Source organism: Blastomyces dermatitidis (assembly GCF_000003525.1).
Source record: "Blastomyces dermatitidis ER-3 genomic scaffold supercont1.6, whole genome shotgun sequence".
NCBI classification, from domain to species: Eukaryota; Fungi; Ascomycota; class Eurotiomycetes; order Onygenales; family Ajellomycetaceae; genus Blastomyces; species Blastomyces dermatitidis.
The window spans coordinates 3,292,962-3,312,358 of record NW_025544779.1 but is presented as its reverse complement, the minus strand read 5'-3'; the positions used below and the strand labels follow the sequence as shown (position 1 = coordinate 3,312,358).

The following is a 19,397-nucleotide window of genomic DNA, read 5'->3' as shown; positions in this document are numbered from 1 at the left end:
ATTAAGTTACGGACTAATAACTTTCAGGTTTCTTAAGCGAGGCCAACCAGAGCAGGTTCATTAAAGATCGACCTGGCTCTTTCTGACTGAACCTTCTTCACTCCTTTTGCCAACTCGCCATGAAGCAGCAGCTTCGTGGTCAGGACCTATAGGAGCTATTGAAGGAGCTAATCAGAAATTTCTATCATCATTAACAAGCCTGGATTATCTTGTCATGGTGGATATGGATGTACTAATGAAAGAACAGAATTCATATCTTGAAAACGATATTTATGAAAAATGAGATGGACATTCAACAGTGCATCTCCTGGAGTTCGCTTTTTCTCTTTTTATTCTTCAGTCTTGAATGGAGATCAGCATACATCAATTTCATTTCTTGTTATATCTTGCGCCCATCTATATCGTTGCGCTCATAATATACCCATCGTCACCAGAACGTGTATAGAATCTGATCGACTATTTCAGAGAGATCCATTATCTATGAAGTTCTTAAAAAAGTACCCAGAGGATCTATTTATATACATGGATATGTAGTTGGCCTAGCAGCCAGATTGCTTTAGATTTCTTCTGTGTTATTCCTCCTCTCAGTTGAACTGCTACTACTGTATCAATTCAACTGGGCTCTTCTTTCTCAACCTCACCCTCTCCAACCTTGTTGGGTTAGAGACCTGCTTGCCCTTCTCCCCACATCACACCCAATACAGGTTCCCAGGGTGAAATACCACTTAGCATATCGCCTAACAATGGAATCGAGGAAATACATCCCACCAGCCCTCCGCTACAAGGCGGAAAGCGACGACCAAGAGCGGGATCCCCAGCAGCAGCAACATCCAAACCCAACATCTACAACTTATCGAAGAAGAGAGATCGACGCATACTTCGGCCATTCGTTCCATCACAGCTTCCGCGATAAATTCTTCCACAATATCAATAGCAGCAGCAACAACAATTACAGCAGGTGGTTATCCGAAGATGGAAAATTTCCACCCCCAAGAGCCACCACGCGACCAGCACAAGCACGAGAACGACGGCGGCGAGGAACCCTCAACACTGCCGCAAATGACCTAGACACACTGGCATACATAATACTCTTCAGCGACGCCCATCCCTTCTGGGAAACCAAGCGCGAAATCCTCTGCAAGTCAAATCTCGACCTTCTCCGTGTGCCAGTCGCGGCAGCATCAACAATGACAAATATCACCACCACCACGACTACGACCACTACGTACGGCAACAACAACGACAACAACACCAACAACCCACCATCCCCCGCCCACCCGACAAGCTACCCCATCTTCATCGACCAAGCGGTCCCAGGACGACGCTACCAACCCTCCAAACCGCATTCCTTCGTCGGCTACTACCGCATCCGCACTGTCCGCTATCTAGAACCACGCAGCCGCGAGCTCGCCGCATATCTGGAGGTTAGGTTTGGGACGGCGCAGCGGACTCCTGAGAAGTGGATTGGGTGCTTTTCGCGCCGTTGGGCGGTTATTACGGTGGATCTGGATGGGGATCGAGAGGAGTGGGAAGGGGCGGTGGTGATGGCTTGTGGATATGATGGGGAGACGGAGGGAGAGGGGGGGGAGAAAGAAGAGGGGAGTGGAAAGGGGGCCTTGCAGCGGCGGAGCGTCAATGAGATTCTAGCGGAAATGAGGGGTGGGGTGCATGGATGAACGTGGAATGGTTTAAATGGGGCGGACATATGTGTTTACGAGCCGTGTACTGTGGAAAGATGGCCGTTTGATTGGCAGTGTGTATGTAGTAAAGTCAGCCAGCACCAAACCTGAAATCAGTGAGAGGTTTGGAAAGGAACCACGAGTTCATGCTGTACTATCGCGCTAATGGTAGATTGAACTCCTTCTCCATTATCTACATCGGCCTCCCGGGTATAGTATACGCAGGTCCAACGTAGATCGGCAGGGGGCGTGTAATTTTTCTCGTGGATAGAAAAGGATCGTAAAAAAAACTGTACAGATTAGTCATGCCATGATTCTCCAATCAATATCTTCCAAAATGTTACATGTAATGGAAAAGAAAATTCGTTTTTCACTGCGTCCATTGTGTGCTTGTTCATATCAAGTGAGCCATGAGGGCAGCTATTGGATTAAACCAAAAAAAAAAAGGGAGGAGGATATTAAAAAGGGAGGAGGGAGTTTTGCCCTATTTTCTTATCATTGGTTATGCTAATATACGTACAAGAAACCCCCCACAAAGATCAATAAATAATGGGTAACTCTTCGAAGATCGAAGGGCGATATATATATCTGCTTTCACGATGTCTTAAAAAAAAATTCTAATTTCGGAGATAGTTCAACCTGCTGAGATTGATGCTGCTGGTTACATATAGTGCCGCGCAAGAAGTTTGATCAATATTCACTAGTCTCAAAGTAGTTTAGTGTTTCCACTGTTTCTTGCTGCTACTAGCTCTAATTAATTAATTACATGTTAGTGATGGAGAAATATAACTAATAAGATGACAGTAGTATGGGAAAATAGTATACAGAGAATATAAAGATTCATTATTTTGAAGAGAGAAAGAGAATAGAAAAAATGATGAGAAAATAGAGTTGAGTGAGTGCATTTAAATATCATGTGATACTATAACTAGTTAGTGTACTTCTAACTACTATGAGTTAAACTACTTTGAGACTAGTGAATATTGATTAGAAGTCTCAAAAGTTTAAATCTTCTTGCATCACTGCTGTACATTAGATTTTTTTTAGCTCTCATAACTAGCACATTTGAGTCGCTCATGCAAAAGAGAAAAAAAAAATAATAAGTAAAAAAGGAAAAGAGGAAAAGAAAAAGGAGCAGAGAATAGTTGAGTGTTAATTCAGCTGTTGAAGCTTCAGGATTCATTGAGAATAAATGATATCATAATAATTCAAGCTATCATCGTACAACAAAAATCTGAACGAACGAAGTTGAGTTCATGTACAGAGTGCAAGTTCCATATAAGTTCCAAGCTCTTTTCTTACGGACAATAGGGGAGACCGCGGTTATCATACTGGCAAAGCCTCATGAACGCACATTTGGCTGATAATGCCCATCTCCCGCCGCCAGCACAGACCTCAATCTGAGAGTGATAATCACTGATATACCTGCAACGGTACGAGCCAGCTCTGCATGCTAGGAGATCGTTGGAGCCGTCATCCTGCCCGGGTGCATTCTCTGCAGGTGCAGCCAGCGCAAGTGGTGTGAGAAAAAGGGCTAGAACCGTGAGTTTGCTGATCAACTGCATCGTGACGGTGAATCGCTCGATCTTGGTTATCATGTTAGCTTTTATCATTTTGTAATTGATGTAAAAAAGGAGTGTAAGCTAACAGTTTAAGAATATGTTTCTCTTGAATATAGAATAAAATACTCCTTATTGAGGGTGTGAAAGGCGAGTCAGTCTAGAGAAACGATTGTCAACACACACACACACATGATAATAGTGAGTTTAGAAAGGAAAGAGATGAAATCTCACCTGAATAGCTTCAAATCAGAGAAGATGTTCTGTGAAAGGAAAAAATTAATGGAAAAGAAAAAGGCTATCAGACTTCTTTTATAATGAGTTTTGTAAATAGTTTCTAATCATCTTAACTAGCATGCATTGAGAGCTTTTCCAAAATGTAAGATTTGCTGATGCTTTCAAGACTCAAATCTCAAGTTCTCAGATTTAAGTTGCATTAGTAGAAAGCTATAAAATTGCGAAGACTACCTATCTATCTAGGAAGTTACATAGCTCCTTGTCAGGGATTAATAAATTGCTTGACCTGACTCATTTGGCTAAAGAGAACTCCCTAAAAGCCTACTCTGTAAGTAGGTCAACAACTGATGATTCAATATATTCTCTCCGATCTAAATAATTGGAGGTAGATCCAGTAGATGAAGTGATTGAGAATAGTGGAATAATGCCGTGGATATGACATAGAATAATGTCCATTGACTAGCTATGTCATGGCAACAGTTCATAGATCAACGAAGTAGTAAGAATAAGAACAATTTCAGGCTCATAAAACTAGTAATCTTATTTAGCAACACGATCAAGTCTCACCTAACTACAGTCCATTTGGTTAATTTCACCGCCGTTAAAATTAACTAGACAGTTGTTTGACACTGTTTGATGTACATAGTAGTTTGAATAGCTCTCATGGAGACATGCTGGCGGAGGGTTGCAACCATCTGTGAGCACTATGCTCCGTAGTACGGTACATGTACCCGTACTTGTAACTACTAGTGAGTAGTGATTCGTAGAGTAGCAGGCAAGTAACTCTGTTGATTGATCAAGCAATCTACCTACGCTATAGGTACTCTTCCTGGATATCCCTTCTTCTACTCACCATTTAGAACGAGTGATAGAAACCTATCCTCGCCTGCTTTGAATGAGGCTTTTTCCCCAGAGGCTCCGAAATGTCAATGATTGTCAGAGTGAGTTCCAAAACCCACAACAATTCAACTGTTGAAGTTCCAGTATTTTATTAAGTGTGACACTGCTGCCATAGACCTTAAATTCAAGCGTTTGAGTTGCCAAGCTCTAGTTGATAGATACACTGTGGGGTTGACGGTCTAATAGATGAGCTAGCCAAGACTTGGCTGGGGAAAGATAGCTCTCGGCCCGCTAGTTATCCCGCCGCTAACTAACTACCGGGAAGGAACCCGATACGGGATCCATTGTATGTACATACATACATGTAATTATAAGCACTAAGGTCTGACAAACGCTGACTCTAGGTGTCATCGTCACATTTATTCTGGGATGTTCTGATTGAATCAATCTTGTTTCCCCCAGGATGGGGTGAACAAGCTTGCATTGCTACTTTATCCAGATTGGCAATATTCTCCGCCTAACCAGGACAAAATATTTCTAACCTAAACTTAATTGTTTACTTGATATTGGAATGCAGATCTAAGTTCCTATACAACTAGACTGAGTGGTAGAAGAGTGTAATCTCTGAGCTGATGTTACAATATCTAAAATAATCTGCTGATTTTAATTCTAATCTGCTGATCTATATAAGAGAGCTTCTTCCTCTTTCTCTCACTCTTCATCTCTGAAAAGTTCGACCCATCTATCAGCATATTCTTCTCAAGTTCAATTTTACAGGTAAGAAGTTTTCTATTAATTTAACTCAATGTTGTTATAAGACTTTAAGTTAACTAAATCTATGTTTTAGATTGATATCTGCAACTTCAAAACCTTCGCATATCCGAGTCTTTCTAAAAATAACCAAGTTCCTATCAAAGGTGATTCTCTTTTTATCTTAACAATATTATGATATTTCATTCAAAATAATACAAGTGTTTAATCTAACATCAAGATTCAGCAATTGAAAATGCAGCTCACCGGCAAATTCATGGCTCTAGCCCTCCTTCTTGCCCCGCTCGCATTGACTTCCCCTACTGAGGATATGAACGCCAGTGCCCGATGTACACCCGGCACCTATCGGTGCAAATGCGTGGCTGGTTCGACTTACTGCGCGGTTGATGTCTGTAATGCTCTTGGAAGATGGCAACTTTCAGCTGTGTGCAGGCGAAAAAGCAGCCCAGGTGCACCAGCCACTTGCAGAGATGGCCCAAATGGCACTGCCTATTGTATTTAGGTATTATACGGGAGAAGGTATTATAGGGGAGAAATGGGGTGTCCTTTAGCTCAACATGTCATGTATATAATTATCTAGATAGCTTACAGTTTCGTGTTTGCACTTGCCTGTCATTTTGAGTTTGAGCACGCTGACGATCTATATCACAGTAGCCGGAATGTTATTTAGTCAATTCATGGAGGTTATTCAACTTGCGTTGTATTCTTAGTTATTATGTGTCAGTCAAGCCCTCAGCTGACACCATGGTGTGTTTGTTATGTGTTGGGGAGGTTTGTTTCGTTGTCGTTGCTCTAATAGTCATCTGTACATACATGTAGGTACCAGGGCTGTAACTAAGTCTAACGCTCAGCTAGGTATGATTGGTAGCCTTACAGAGCATGCTTCTGACCACTGATCTGGCCTGCCAATCAGATCTGATACCTTGAAATTAAATTCCTCGAGGCTTTGGATTTGCCGGTAACTTACGGCAAACTCATAACATAATCATCTATCAGTTTGATAAGTTGTTCTTCCATTTCTATGACATCATACTTCACAGCATATCAATGACTATAAAAATTTTTCATTTTTTCATTTATTCCCTCGTCTGGCCGCGAGGACACAATTAGCCTAGCAATATCATTAGTGTAATTTCTCATGCTAAATTCTATACAATCTGATTTGTTGATACATATTCGCTATCTTGCATTTTACAACTTTCCTATCTTGATATAAGAAATCCCGCTCCTCGCGGATCTTCCTTACCCCTATTCTCGCCACACATAACAGGGTTAGTGAGTATTGGGCCTCTTGGCCACTATAACTATCATAGCTTACCCTCGCAACTTGAATACTATTATCATAGTGACCCCCCTAATCTTAAGGTTAATAACTGCTTGCAAAGCTCATATTCTTTATAATTTCTGTGAATAGTTTAGATTCTTTAGAAAAACTTCATCATCTTGTCTTTTTCAATAAAAGAGTTCAAGAATCTTTTATCTTTTTTTAATTAAATAAAAAAATTCAAGAATTGAGGCAGTGTTTAATATAATATTTTACAAGCACTATAAATACTACTTCTGCTACTACTGAACTCATTGAGTAGAAGAGCTGAGATAATAGAACAGTATCTCTGCACATTAAACATGAAACAATTGTAATATATCAGAGTGATACTACTGCTACTGTTCTATGCAGTAGAGGATGGTGATCTATATATAAATCAAGTCCAGTAGATTGGCAATGTAGTACAATTTAACAAAAAATTCGAATACAGTCTCGCGGGGACGCCGCGGCGTTAGAAGTTCTGTATCGTATAACTATATCCCGGGAGGCTATTTTAGGCGATCTGTTTTGGGCCCCTCAAGCGCTGGACTGGACTGGACTCGTTTGGCAGTTATTCGTGTAAGTTGAGATTCGGACTGAAACCGGGAACCGCCTTGCCCTTGAAACTACCGGCTACCGTTGTTGGTCGAAGCCATCCGTCATTGATCATCATCATCCCCATCTCTGGTTCTTCAGATTATAATAGGACGGACCATAGATTGGTATATGGTGAAAAGGGCACTCTTTAGTCTACGGCTGGCGCAAAAGCAAGGTTAGCCGCCGCCCCCCCACCATTCCCGCGAAAATAGGGGATGTTCCAATTGTTTGCCATCGTCATTATTGATAACTTTCTCTTTCTTGTCTCTTATCATTCGTTGGTATTATTTTTGTGTTTTTGAATAACTCAACTAATGCTCGTTGGCGCTGGGGGGGGGTGGTTGCAGGCCGCACCTAAGCTAAAATACCCCACAGAGCTAAGTTAGTTACTTGGTTGCTTTGCTTCAAGTGCTTGGGCTTGGTGTATACAGAAAACTTGACCTCGCTAAGTGCGCCACTTGACCTCATTACATAATTATGACCCTGACCTTGTAGGATAGTTGAAGGTTGTGTATTGATAGATCTATCTACAAGAACATAATATAGTGGTGGGTCATGTGATCTAGTGGGATCGCTAACCGCAACAGCTGTAACGGCCAACACCTCCCCTTGAGATAACAAGAATCACATACAAAAACACTCAAACCACCAAGATAGTCTGTCAAAACCAAATACAAATGTAAAATTAAACATTCTCAACTTTTACATCTATAAGACCTAGCAAAATCATGAATTGTATAAATATCACAGTATTTAGAGATTTAGTGAGTTCATCTACTACTATCTGAGTGATGAAAATGTATTCTAAATCAATAACTCTCTGATTCAACTGTCAATATGAAAAATGAAAATATATATTAATATACTTACTTCAGACTATAATAACTGTCATCTTTATAAAATCTATGATATTCTTATTATTAGTGAGAATCTATATTGAAGATGTAATAATAAAGTCAAGCTTAATTATAAGATTCTGAATTCATATTACTTTACAGACTATCTTACTAAGAGTTATATATTCAGTCTCATTGAAACTTAGAGATATATAAGATTACTTCACTAAATATCATAAAATCAGACTATCTACAAGCTTAAAAATGTAGCTGAATGTTAATTTTCTATTATTATTTAAGAGATCAGCTTAATCAGAATCTGAGTAGCTGAAGAGTAGATAGAAATCATCAGAGAAATCAGAGATAACAGAGAGATTAATAGAAATGATAGAAATAGTAGAAATAAATTTCTCATATAAGTTACATCTGTAGAAAATACTCAGATTTATAATCTCTTTTAAATAATATATAATGTGTAATAGAGCCTTTCAACATTGAGATATTGAATTAATATTTTATTGAGTGAGTAGTGAGATAGTATAAGTAATATCAGAATATGTTTTAACTGCAAGATATTACAAGTAACTTATATCATGTTAATATTACTGAATTATGAAATCAGTCTCTTTCTTAGATATAGAGAAATTATTAATACAGAATTCATTCTTTATTAATGTTCTGATAACAGTTATATTATCAAGATAGAAATCTTTAATAAGATATTTAATATATTAATAATATATTAAATCAATTCTCTTATCTGAATAATTAATCTTTATACTTAAATACTTAATTAACTGATATAGATTCTTGACTTTCAATTTCTTACTAAGTATACTCACTAGTTAATTAGCATTCTCAGAAACTTTGAATATAATATTAAGATTATTAACATAGATTATTATATAGAGATGATATCTGAATATATAATATCAAAGTACTGAATTATAGATACTAACTGTAAATTCAAGATTACTTAACAGAGCTGTTAAATAATTATATCAGATCTTCATTACAGAGTTCAGACTGTATAAACTACTCTTAACTATGCAGATAAGTGTTTTCAGTAAACTCATCTTAAAACTGATAAATTGTCTTATATAGATCTTCTTAGTGAGACACTTATAAAAATATATTATCACTATATTCACTTAACAGAGTGTTTAACTGTGTAGTACTGCTATTGTAAAAAGAATATAATTAACAGTATTAGTAATAACAGAAGTGTAGATCTCTTCTCTAGAATTCTTCTTAAGTCAGTTATTACAAATTACTTAATATGATTTTCTAAGAATATTATCAGAATCAGTATTCAGATTTATAGATCTATCTTTCTTAAGAAATACTTAACAGTCTGAAGCAATCAGTTCATCTCTCAGAATATCAGATTTAGAAATCAAACTTTATATATTACATCTCTTCAGATCAGTAATCTTGTATTATATAAACTTCTTTCAATAATCTTCTACTCTCTCTGACTGAGATATGATATTCTTGTAGAACTTTGAGAGATTATCTGTAACAGAGCTTGAAGTGTAAGTAGTCAGTGATTTCACAGACTGTAATTATGTAGAATTTGAATTATTAATATCAGAGACATCTTCATCATCAATTAGATAAATATCAGATTTCAGTTTAATAATATGATTAATAAGTTTCACAGATGTAATAACTGATTTTTCAGTGATTGAGAATCTCACATCACTACTGATAATAATCTTGTCAGATTCAGAATGTTATAGATAATATATCAATATGTCACTGAATTCAATAATATGATAGAAATCAGCATATGAAGAAAGCTTATCCGCGGGCTTCTGAGATTTATACAAGTGAATAAAAACCTCTGCACTCAATTGATGAAAATGTCTCATATTCAGTGAAGTATTTGTAAGTGTATATTAAGAAATCTTATGTGAACTTGAAATCACAGAAGTCTCTGTAGTAGAGAATCAAAATTTTGAGTTGTAAAGAACTGTAGATATGAAAGTATTATTAATTATTGCAATCACTGTCTCTAGAACATCTGCTCAGAATCTCTTAGAGAGATTATCTTTTAAAAAAGCAGCTCTAACTTGTCTCATAATAGTGTGAATCTCATATTCAGAAATGCTATTCTGATGTAATGAATGTAATACTGTTGATTCTTATTTGATATCATATAAATTCATAACTATGTGTATATATGTGAATTGAAAAACATTATCAATATTAATCTGTAGAAAAGCAGAGACTGTATATCTGAGATTACTCATGAATCTGAGTCATAACTCAAAGTATTGAACAGCCTCATTCTTAAACTTTAAAAAATATACTCAACAGTAGCAGGTTATATCACAGATGATAAGTATTCAGTATTTAATTCTCTGACAGAACTCTAAGAAGTAATTAGAGAGATCTTTTAATGTATATTTATTATCTGTAAGATTAATATGAATCTTCTCAATGAGTTGAATAGATCTAGATATTGATATTTTTAAATAATCTTGTATCATATCTATCTTGACATATTTCTTATAAAAGAACTTAGTCTTAGAATCTTTAATTGTGACTTCAGTATGAGAATTCTTGATCATAGTAATTATAGTATCAGTGTGAATGTGATTGAGATCACAGTATCAGTTCAAAAGAGTCTTTGATATTCTTGTATTCTTGAGATCTGTATTCAGAACTGTAGAATCAATGTTACTAACAGTAGTAACAGTAGTTACAGAAAGATCAACTTTTCAGTTAAAATTATACTTATATAATATTGTAATATACTTAACTGTCTTGTTCAGATAATTGAGATTCTCATTGAACTTCTGTTCATTGATCTTATATATGTTATTCTGAGCAGTCTGAACTGCATGAAAAATAACACTGTTCAGATCTCTGCAAATGAAAAATGAAGAAATAGTGAAAGATAATATAAATCAGAATCTCTGATCTTCAAGCTTTGTAAATAAGAGCAGATTAACTGTAATATTAGAAATATAGTAAATATTCTGTAAGTTAATATCATCACTCTTAATCTTCAAGATGATAGTTTCAATCTTCTTGATAAACTCAGTTCTCTCAGTCACAGAATCAACAGAGATATTATCATTAAAAGATTTAATATTTAAAAAAGAATGAAGCTTATCTGTCATATTCAGGCTTACACATGTGTTTAAATATCAAGATCTAGAGAATGATTTTTCAGTGACTGTGAAAGAGAAATAGAACTCAATCTTTATAATTACTGCATTTACTGCTGATTAAGAACTTATCAAGTCATTCTTCTTCTCATTCTTCTTATCATTCTTCTTTTTCTTTTTATCAGAATGTAAGACGAAACACCTGTCAATAGTATGTTCATATCTTCTACAGTGAGTGCACTTTCATACAGATATACTTTTATTCTCATCTTTATTCTTATCTTTATTCTTATTCTTTTTCACAGTCACAGAATCAGTCTGAGACTGCTTTTTTCACTCAGTGATGATCTTCTTGAATGTATGATTGATCAGTTACTTCATCAAATCATTGATATTAATATTGACAATGAGTCTCTAGTCAGTGAAGAAAAACTTATTCAAATGTGTCTTGACAAATGATCTTTGATAATCTTATAGATTGTTGAGAAAAAGATTATGATATATATTCTCAGTACTCTGACAGAACTTCTTGTGATAAGTAATAAGATAGTGAAAATATCTCTGAAAAGTAAGATAATCATTCTTCTTAACTTGTAATTTTATCAATTTCTTGAAGACATTAACTCATTCTTCAGTCAGTGATATTGTATATTCAACATTGATCTTGTCTCATAGAGTCACAGCATTGTCAGCTTTCAAGGTTTTAATAGTAATTTAAATGTTTTCAATAAGACTCAATAGCATACATCTATATAGAGACTTGAAATGAATTCTTCACTTCTTGAAGTTAATATAACATGTAAAAGAGAATTCTTGTTAAGTTCTTAATAGAATGTTAATTTCATCAATAACTTCTGTACCAGTTAATATATTAATATATCAGACTTCATAATTAGAGTCATCAAATATAATCACTGATTTAATATTTAGTGTATATTTGACTTTCTTCTGATATTTCTGCAACTCATTTCTCATAGTGTCTCTTTGTACAGAGATAGATGTAGTAAGATATTAAGTGATTTCAGTCACAGTCATTTAATTCTGTAGTATTATCTGTATAAGATTCATAAGATTGCCTGCAGTACAATAGATAGATTGATTCAGATCATCATTAAAAATCAGTATTTTAAAGATAAGAGATAGTGAAGAATTTAATAAGTTGAAATGAACAGATTCTGCAGATAAATATTAACTCTGCTTTTCTTTATTCTGAAGTTTCTTCATTATCTCATCATCAAATTTCATACTCTGATAAAAACTGATCTCAGTCTCATCTTGCAAGTCAGAAGCCTTCTCATAATAAGTGATTATTCTATTAATAAGTTGTCTAGTGAAGTATGTGATTCTGAGTCTTGAGCTGAACTCTGAAGTAACAGATATATCACTTATATTAAGATGACTCTGCTTCTTCTAGATATATAAAAAAAAAAAAAAAAGTGATATTCTTCACAAATAAAGAATGTACTTTCTTAAAAATATAAAGTATATAAATCTGCTGACTGACAGATTCAGGGAAAATGAAATATCTCTAATAAAGAGTGAGAGTCTTTTCAAAAAAGATGAACTATTCATGTTAAAAATATTAATGCAATATTCTAAAAAGAAAAATGTATCATTCAGACTATAATCTGTAGAATAGTTGAAGGTTGTGTATTAATAAATCTATCTACAAGAATATAATATAGTAGTGAGTCATGTGATCTAGTGAGATCACTAACCGTAACAGCTGTAATAATCAACAGACCTCGCATAATATAGTAATAATCAGTTGATAATTAACTTTCAATCTTTCAATCACTCACTCATTCATTCACTCAATCTATTAATCAATTAAATTTTTCATTCTTCAACTAAAAAAGCAGTGAAATAGCAGATATAACAGCTCTAGCTCAGACAGTAAGTGAAATATTGATAAAAAAGACAGAAAATCTGATGATTTTTGATGAAAAAAATGAAGAAGCTGATTTATGTTATTTTATAGCTAAGTTATCAGCTATATCTTCAAGCAGTGACAGTAGAAGATCTTACTCTCTCAGAATATAAAACAGTAATTGATTGAATATTACTTAAGAATTGATTTTTAAAGCATGTATAGCTGATTCATAATTAATTAGATGAATGAACAAATTCACATAGAATATAAAGAGATGTTTTATAGAATTTCAGAATACATTAAGATGAAGATATTTAATAATTGATTTTGAATTGATTTCAGATTGATTCTAAATTGATTACTAATTAATTATAGTATCAATTCTCATTAATAAACAATTTTCATTATTATATTGATATGCATGAGAGAATTTGAGTACTGAAGCAGCAGAGAATGTGATTCAAAGATTGCTTAAGCCAGCGTACGATTACAGGCGTACGCCGGCTTCTTATATATTGTAATATCATACACTAAATTAATTAGCGGCTGCTATGGCCCCTTTACACTCATAAGCTAGTAGTTTGAAAGCGGCCGCGTTATTATCTGACAGTTGTACATTCTTTCAAATCACATCCTTTCTCATCAGATTTAGTCATGCTCACATGATCATGTCATACACTCTAACTTCATGTGAATTAGCTCATCACTAGCATTTCACAATTGTATGATCTATCTCTGATTCAGCTAGTATTCTGTGTATACTCTTATAAAGAAACTTTCACTATATTATATTACTTCTTCACTAACTTTTCTCATTCTTCAATTATCTTCTTCATCATTGTCATCATTAAACATCATTATTATTTCATCTCAGATTACTGTCTCTTCTTCTGTTTAACATCTTCTATTCATTTATCTATTATATTATATGCATTTCTAGTAATAGTCTCTCATTCTCATAACAAGCTTTCTTATAGTGCTCATATCAGGCAGTTCATTAGCAGTAAGTGTAATGTGTTGTGAAACATGATCAGAACTTGTTTATCTTCTAACAATTATTAAAATATACTATTATAAATGATATATCTTCTTCATCTTCTTATACACTCTTAATCATTTTCTTCTCAGCAGGTTTCTGATTATATTTTCTAGCATAATTTTGTATAAATGCAGATACTGATGTTTGTTTTTATTTATATAGAATCTTTATATGTTGACAGATCTGTGTCTGCTAATGATAGTGAACTCAATGTTGAATCATTGATTGAGAACCTGAAGAACATGATAATGAAGAAATTACTTATACTATATATAATCAGGTCTTCTATGTCTCTCTCTATCTCTTCTGTCACTGCTTCTCAATCTTCTACATCTGTCTCTGTGTCTGATTCTCTCACTTCTGCTATCTCTGTTCCTGTGACTCTTACTCTCACTACTTCTACTTCTTCTGATTTTACTGTCTCTGCTTTCATTACCAGCTCTTCTCATTTCAAGAAGATATTGTATAGACTTAATAAATCATGTTTATCAGTGTGTATACTTCTGCTCTTTCTGTCAACTTCTAGAATAATTTATTGTATAAAGACTGTATATAACATGACTATCTGAAGCTTGATCACAGACACTGATTATTACATTCATTTTAAATATTCATGATAAGAGAATTATTCATTTATATCAGAGAATTATCTCTCTTCTTAACAGTGTTAAAATCATAAGTCTTTTTCTTTTCATCTTTTCTTTCTGATACTGATTTTTCTGTTCTTAGAGGAAATTGTTATGAGTTTTACTGTGTATGAAGTTATAATATTCACAGATATTAAGAAACTTTTCATAATTATTAAATTCAATATTACAGATACATCTGCTCTAATGAATATCTTTAAGATGATTAATCTGTATCAGTCTATTCTTTAGTGTTTATCATTCAACTTCATGATACAGGTAAAGAATATCTGTGTTTTCAGAAACAGAAATGCAGATATTGTACTCTTTTACACTCATAGATGTAAGACTTATACATCTTATCTGAAATATTATTATGAAAATAAGCTGTTCACACACTGTGTTCTGCTTTCTGTATTCTCTCATGTTTCTCTCTCTCTTTCTGAGAAGCCTTATATGTGTTGTAATTACATGTACAATTCTAAGGCCAGCAGATGTTTATTCAGTAATTATTATCTCTACTTTTTACAGTTTTATACACTAATAATAGTTCTTAGTTGCTCCAGCATCAGAGATTATTTTAATCAGAGATGATAACACTGCTGAGACTACTTTCTCTCATCTTCAAGCTTTTTTCATCACTTTCTCTTTCTCTTCTGCAGGGAAGGTTGTGTGCACACTGAGTTATAAGTGTTCAGCTCTAAGTGACTTCTATTATTTATTCAGTTCTGCATCTCTTTCTTTCATTTCTTCTGTCTTCATCTTCTCTGCTCTAACTTCTGATTCTGCAGATTCTGTGCTCTTCTTTAATTTTTCTACATGTATATATACACATTTCTATATTAGCATTTCAGTCAATCTTGTGATAAATGACATTAATGTTGTACACAGAGCAATAGAGGAATCAGAGACATGTCTGACATTGTTATAAGAGTGACTTACAGTTCTCAAATCTCTTACAGATCTTGAGTTTTGAGATTTCCTTTGTTTTTGATGTTTTTCAGATGATGTTGAAAATAGATTAAACATGTAGTGTATGAAAATAAATGAAGTGTGTATGATAACATTTGTCTTTTACAGTCAATTCTTACAGTTGATGATCAATTCATTATTTCTTTTCTTATACTTTTTCTTTATCTGCTAGTCACTACTCTTATACAATCTCTATATGACACAGTGTTCAGTGACTAGGTTCAGCAGCTTTTATCTTTTATGATTCTGTCTCATGTATTATACTGTCTCTCTTTACCTGCTCAGATCACTACAGTGAACAGTCTATTAAAACTAATCTCACTCAATCTCTGAGTATTCTCAGAGATCAAGATAACTTAGTCTTATATATCTGTGAATATTTCAGATAGTTCATTCTCTGTGATCTTTATAATTGAACTGATGTAAACAGTTAAATTCAACTCTGAATTTCTTTTTCTTCTGTAATCTGACTCACATGTAAGTCTGTTACTTTGAGATCACTCTTTGTCATGTTATATCTGCTATCTGTGACATGTTATTATACAATCAGCTACAGTCTCATTACTTATTGAAGTATAATATTTATCTGATTTCTTCATTACTTCTCATTCTTTTCTTATAATTATGAAAAGATTGAAATAAGTGAGATCATCTGATTTGTAAGCATCTATAATCTCTTTTATCTTATGAGATTTTTCAATTGTAAGTCTCTTCTTTTTCAATACTGATAATAGTACTGTGAATAATCATAATCTGCTCAGATCTTGCATCTTTACTTTTATAAGTTATGAATTATTTATTAAGTTGTATAAGATCTGTCTCTCTGATTCTTTCAATGTGTATGTTCTCAGAGAATGTAATTTGAGTATTTTATATAACTTAAATTATCTAGATTGAAACTTCTCAGAACTCTTATTATATATAAGAACTTATGTTCTCATCTTAAGACTCAATTTCTTAACTAGTGAGTCTTGTATTCTTTTCAATTGAATTGCTCAGTTCAGAAGTAACTTGTTAGCTTTTATATGTGTATAACTGATCTCTTTCAATCTTGATTCCGCATTCATGACTGTTGCATTCACAACTGCTACTACTGCATCTGTAACTGCTGTTTCTGCTGTATCTGCAACTGCTGTTTCTGCTGCATCTGCAACTGCTCTCTTCTTCATCTTTTCTGAAGCATTCTCTGAGATGCGCGGATGCAATTCATACAACAGGTAGAATGATGAACACTTGAAGACTGTATGCTGTTAAATCTGCATAGTCAATAGCATCTGTCTGAGATATTCATCTCATAGTCTCATAGACTTACTCACTAGATATTTCATCAGTATATTGTCTAAGATTTCATTCAAGTGTTTCATCTTCTTATTCATCTGTGAATGATATAATGTTGTTCTACAATATCTTATCTGTAACTGGCTCATGAAATGCCTCACTGCTTCTCTTACAAGATTCACACTGTTATCAGTTAGAATCTCACACAGCATTTCATAGTTAATATAGATCTCATTATATAGAAACTTCACTATCATCTTCTCTGTCATCTCTGAAACTGCTTTTGCAACTGGCCAGTCAGTAGTGTAATCAATAGCAGTGATTATTCATTGATTTTCATTTGATGTTTGCAGTAATATGTCTATGAGATTCATCTTTCATTATTTAAACAGTTGTATTATACACTTTATCTGATATTACACTTTCTCATATTCTAATCCTTTCTTAGATTCTTTCACAACCTGATAATTCAGACACTTATAAGTGTACATCTGAATATTCTCAGCTATGCTTGATCAGTATACTCTTGATTTAAGTATGCTTATAAGTTCAGAGCTTTCTAAGTGACTGAATTTCTTGTGCATGTGAGCTATCAAGTTATGTTGAAATGAAGATTCTAGATAGAGAGCTTCTGCATATTCTAGATCACAGTAAAGTATAACATTGTTTTTCAATTTTCTCAGCTTGAAGTTTAGAAGCATCTCTTCTATTACTTTTATAAGATACTTATCATCTGATATCTTATCATTCTTTAAGCAAGAGATTATAATGTTCATTTATTCTGATTTCTTGCATTCTCTCAGTGTGTTTAATATGAATATCTCTTATATCTGATTTGCAGAATTCTCACTCATGAAATCAGATCTGTAACTGATTGTATCAGATATTACAGTATCTGATCTCTTTCAGTATTTAATATGAAGATTATATACTTAAAACTCTAAGATTCAATATACTAAGCATTTAAAAGGTTTTATTATCAATTATAGATAGATAAGAATTTTGTGATCTGTGATCACTGTTATTGTATGTCTGTTGTTAATATATCTATCTTATAATATCAGTATGTGCTTAATCACTAGTAATTTCTTTTCATACACTGAGTAATTGAGCTCAGCATCTGATAGTTTTCTATCATTATATATTATCAGATGCAGCTTGCTGTTCTTATCTATCTGTAGAAGAGCATCTCTGATAGCTTATTCAGATGCATCTATCTCAATGTAGAAAGATTTATCACAATCTGATTGAATAAGTACTGAGAATATTATTATATATTCTCTCAGTGTGAGAAAAGCCTCTTCACACACAGCATTTCAGATAATTGAATAAAACTTCTTCTTTCACAGATTTGCATCTGTTTCTCTTAAGAGATCTGAGAGTGATACAGATATTCATGTGAAATTCTTGATAAATCTACAGTAATATAAGATTAACTTAAGAAACTATTATACATGATATATGTTTCTTAGTCATGATCAATTCACTATGATATTCAATTTCTTCAGAATGAGGTATATACAGTCATCACTTACTATATATTCTACAAACTTCAACTCTTTTATTTCAAATACACACTTGATTGATTTAACATAGAGCTTATACTCTGTTAGAGTTATAAGCACTTTATCAAGATACTTCAGATATTCATCATATAAGTTTGAAAAGACTAGAATGTCATTGAGATATACAAGACATGAGATTTCATTCTGTTTATAAAGAATTGTATTCATCATCATTTGAAAGATGACAGGCACATTTATCAGACTGAATGACATTATCAGAAATTCAAACTTCTCTCATTGTATATTAAACACAGTTTGTGAGATTAATAGTTCATCTATACAGATCTGTCAGTATTCTGAGAGAAGATCAATCTTTAATAGATATCAGATGTTTTCAACTGTATTCAACTGTTATTGAATCTGTGACAGTGAATATTCATTCTTGATTGTAAGCTTATTAAGTGCTTGATAATTGATACACATCTGCTACTTCTCATCTGCCTTTTTCATGAATAGAACTGAAAAGCCTCACATACTTGATGAGAATTATATGAGATCATATTCTAGAAGGTCTGTGATCTAATACTTCTGTTCTTTAAGATGTATTTGTGACAGAGAGTATGCATTCTGATTGACTGGTTTTACATTCTCTGTGTCAATCTCATATACAAATCCTCATTTCAGCAGCAATTCTGATGAAAGATCTGTTCAGAAGATCTTCTCATACTTCTTCAGAAGCTTCTTCATACACTTGTTCTTCTGTATATCTTTTATCTTGATTTTCTCTGCTTTCAGATTCTGTATAACATACAGAATGCTTTTGAATAAGGTCTTGCAAATCATTCTCTTTGCTTATTGATGTGTAAGCAGATTTAATTCTTCTATATCAGAGATGTGAAATGTTCTTCTCATATCAGTTGATAAAATTATATGAACTGTTTTCTTTCTATCAGTCAACTGTATATGACATGTACATCATTGAATCTGCAGATTGAACTTTTGAAATCAATTAAGTCTGAGAATAAGATTATATTTCTTGTTCTACAGCTCTCACACTCAAATATAGTAAGATCATTCTTCAAAGTACAAGAGAACTCTTACTCTTGCAGGTGATATCAAATATCAGTTATCAGATAATCTTATATATCAGAGATTCTTCA

At 33.5% G+C, this 19,397-nt stretch overlaps 3 protein-coding genes across 3 annotated transcripts; 2 read left to right on the top strand and 1 right to left on the bottom strand.

Moving 5' to 3' along the window:
- Window positions 1-120: 120 nt before the first annotated feature.
- BDCG_06277 (uncharacterized protein) lies at window positions 121-2,052 on the top strand. The gene has a single exon (XM_045422007.1). It carries the CDS (start codon window positions 744-746, stop codon window positions 1,674-1,676), a length of 933 nt encoding a protein of 310 aa, XP_045277744.1. The 5' UTR covers window positions 121-743; the 3' UTR covers window positions 1,677-2,052.
- A 925-nt stretch (window positions 2,053-2,977) lies between these two features.
- On the bottom strand, window positions 2,978-3,277 carry BDCG_06276 (uncharacterized protein; the record flags this gene model as incomplete). Its single annotated transcript, XM_045422006.1, has 1 exon — window positions 2,978-3,277. The coding sequence occupies one exon, from the start codon at window positions 3,275-3,277 to the stop codon at window positions 2,978-2,980; it is 300 nt and encodes a 99-aa protein (XP_045277743.1).
- A 1,873-nt stretch (window positions 3,278-5,150) lies between these two features.
- On the top strand, window positions 5,151-5,815 carry BDCG_06275 (uncharacterized protein). Its single transcript, XM_045422005.1, has 2 exons — window positions 5,151-5,232; window positions 5,313-5,815. Exon 2 carries the CDS (start codon window positions 5,322-5,324, stop codon window positions 5,586-5,588), a length of 267 nt encoding a protein of 88 aa, XP_045277742.1. The 5' UTR covers window positions 5,151-5,232; window positions 5,313-5,321; the 3' UTR covers window positions 5,589-5,815.
- The last annotated feature ends 13,582 nt before the right edge of the window (window positions 5,816-19,397 follow it).

Excerpts from the sequence above, each read along its gene's own strand:
- BDCG_06277 (XM_045422007.1), top strand. The coding sequence starts at position 744 with ATGGAATCGAGGAAATACATCCCACCAGCCCTCCGCTACAAGGCGGAA.
- BDCG_06275 (XM_045422005.1), top strand. The coding sequence starts at position 5,322 with ATGCAGCTCACCGGCAAATTCATGGCTCTAGCCCTCCTTCTTGCCCCG.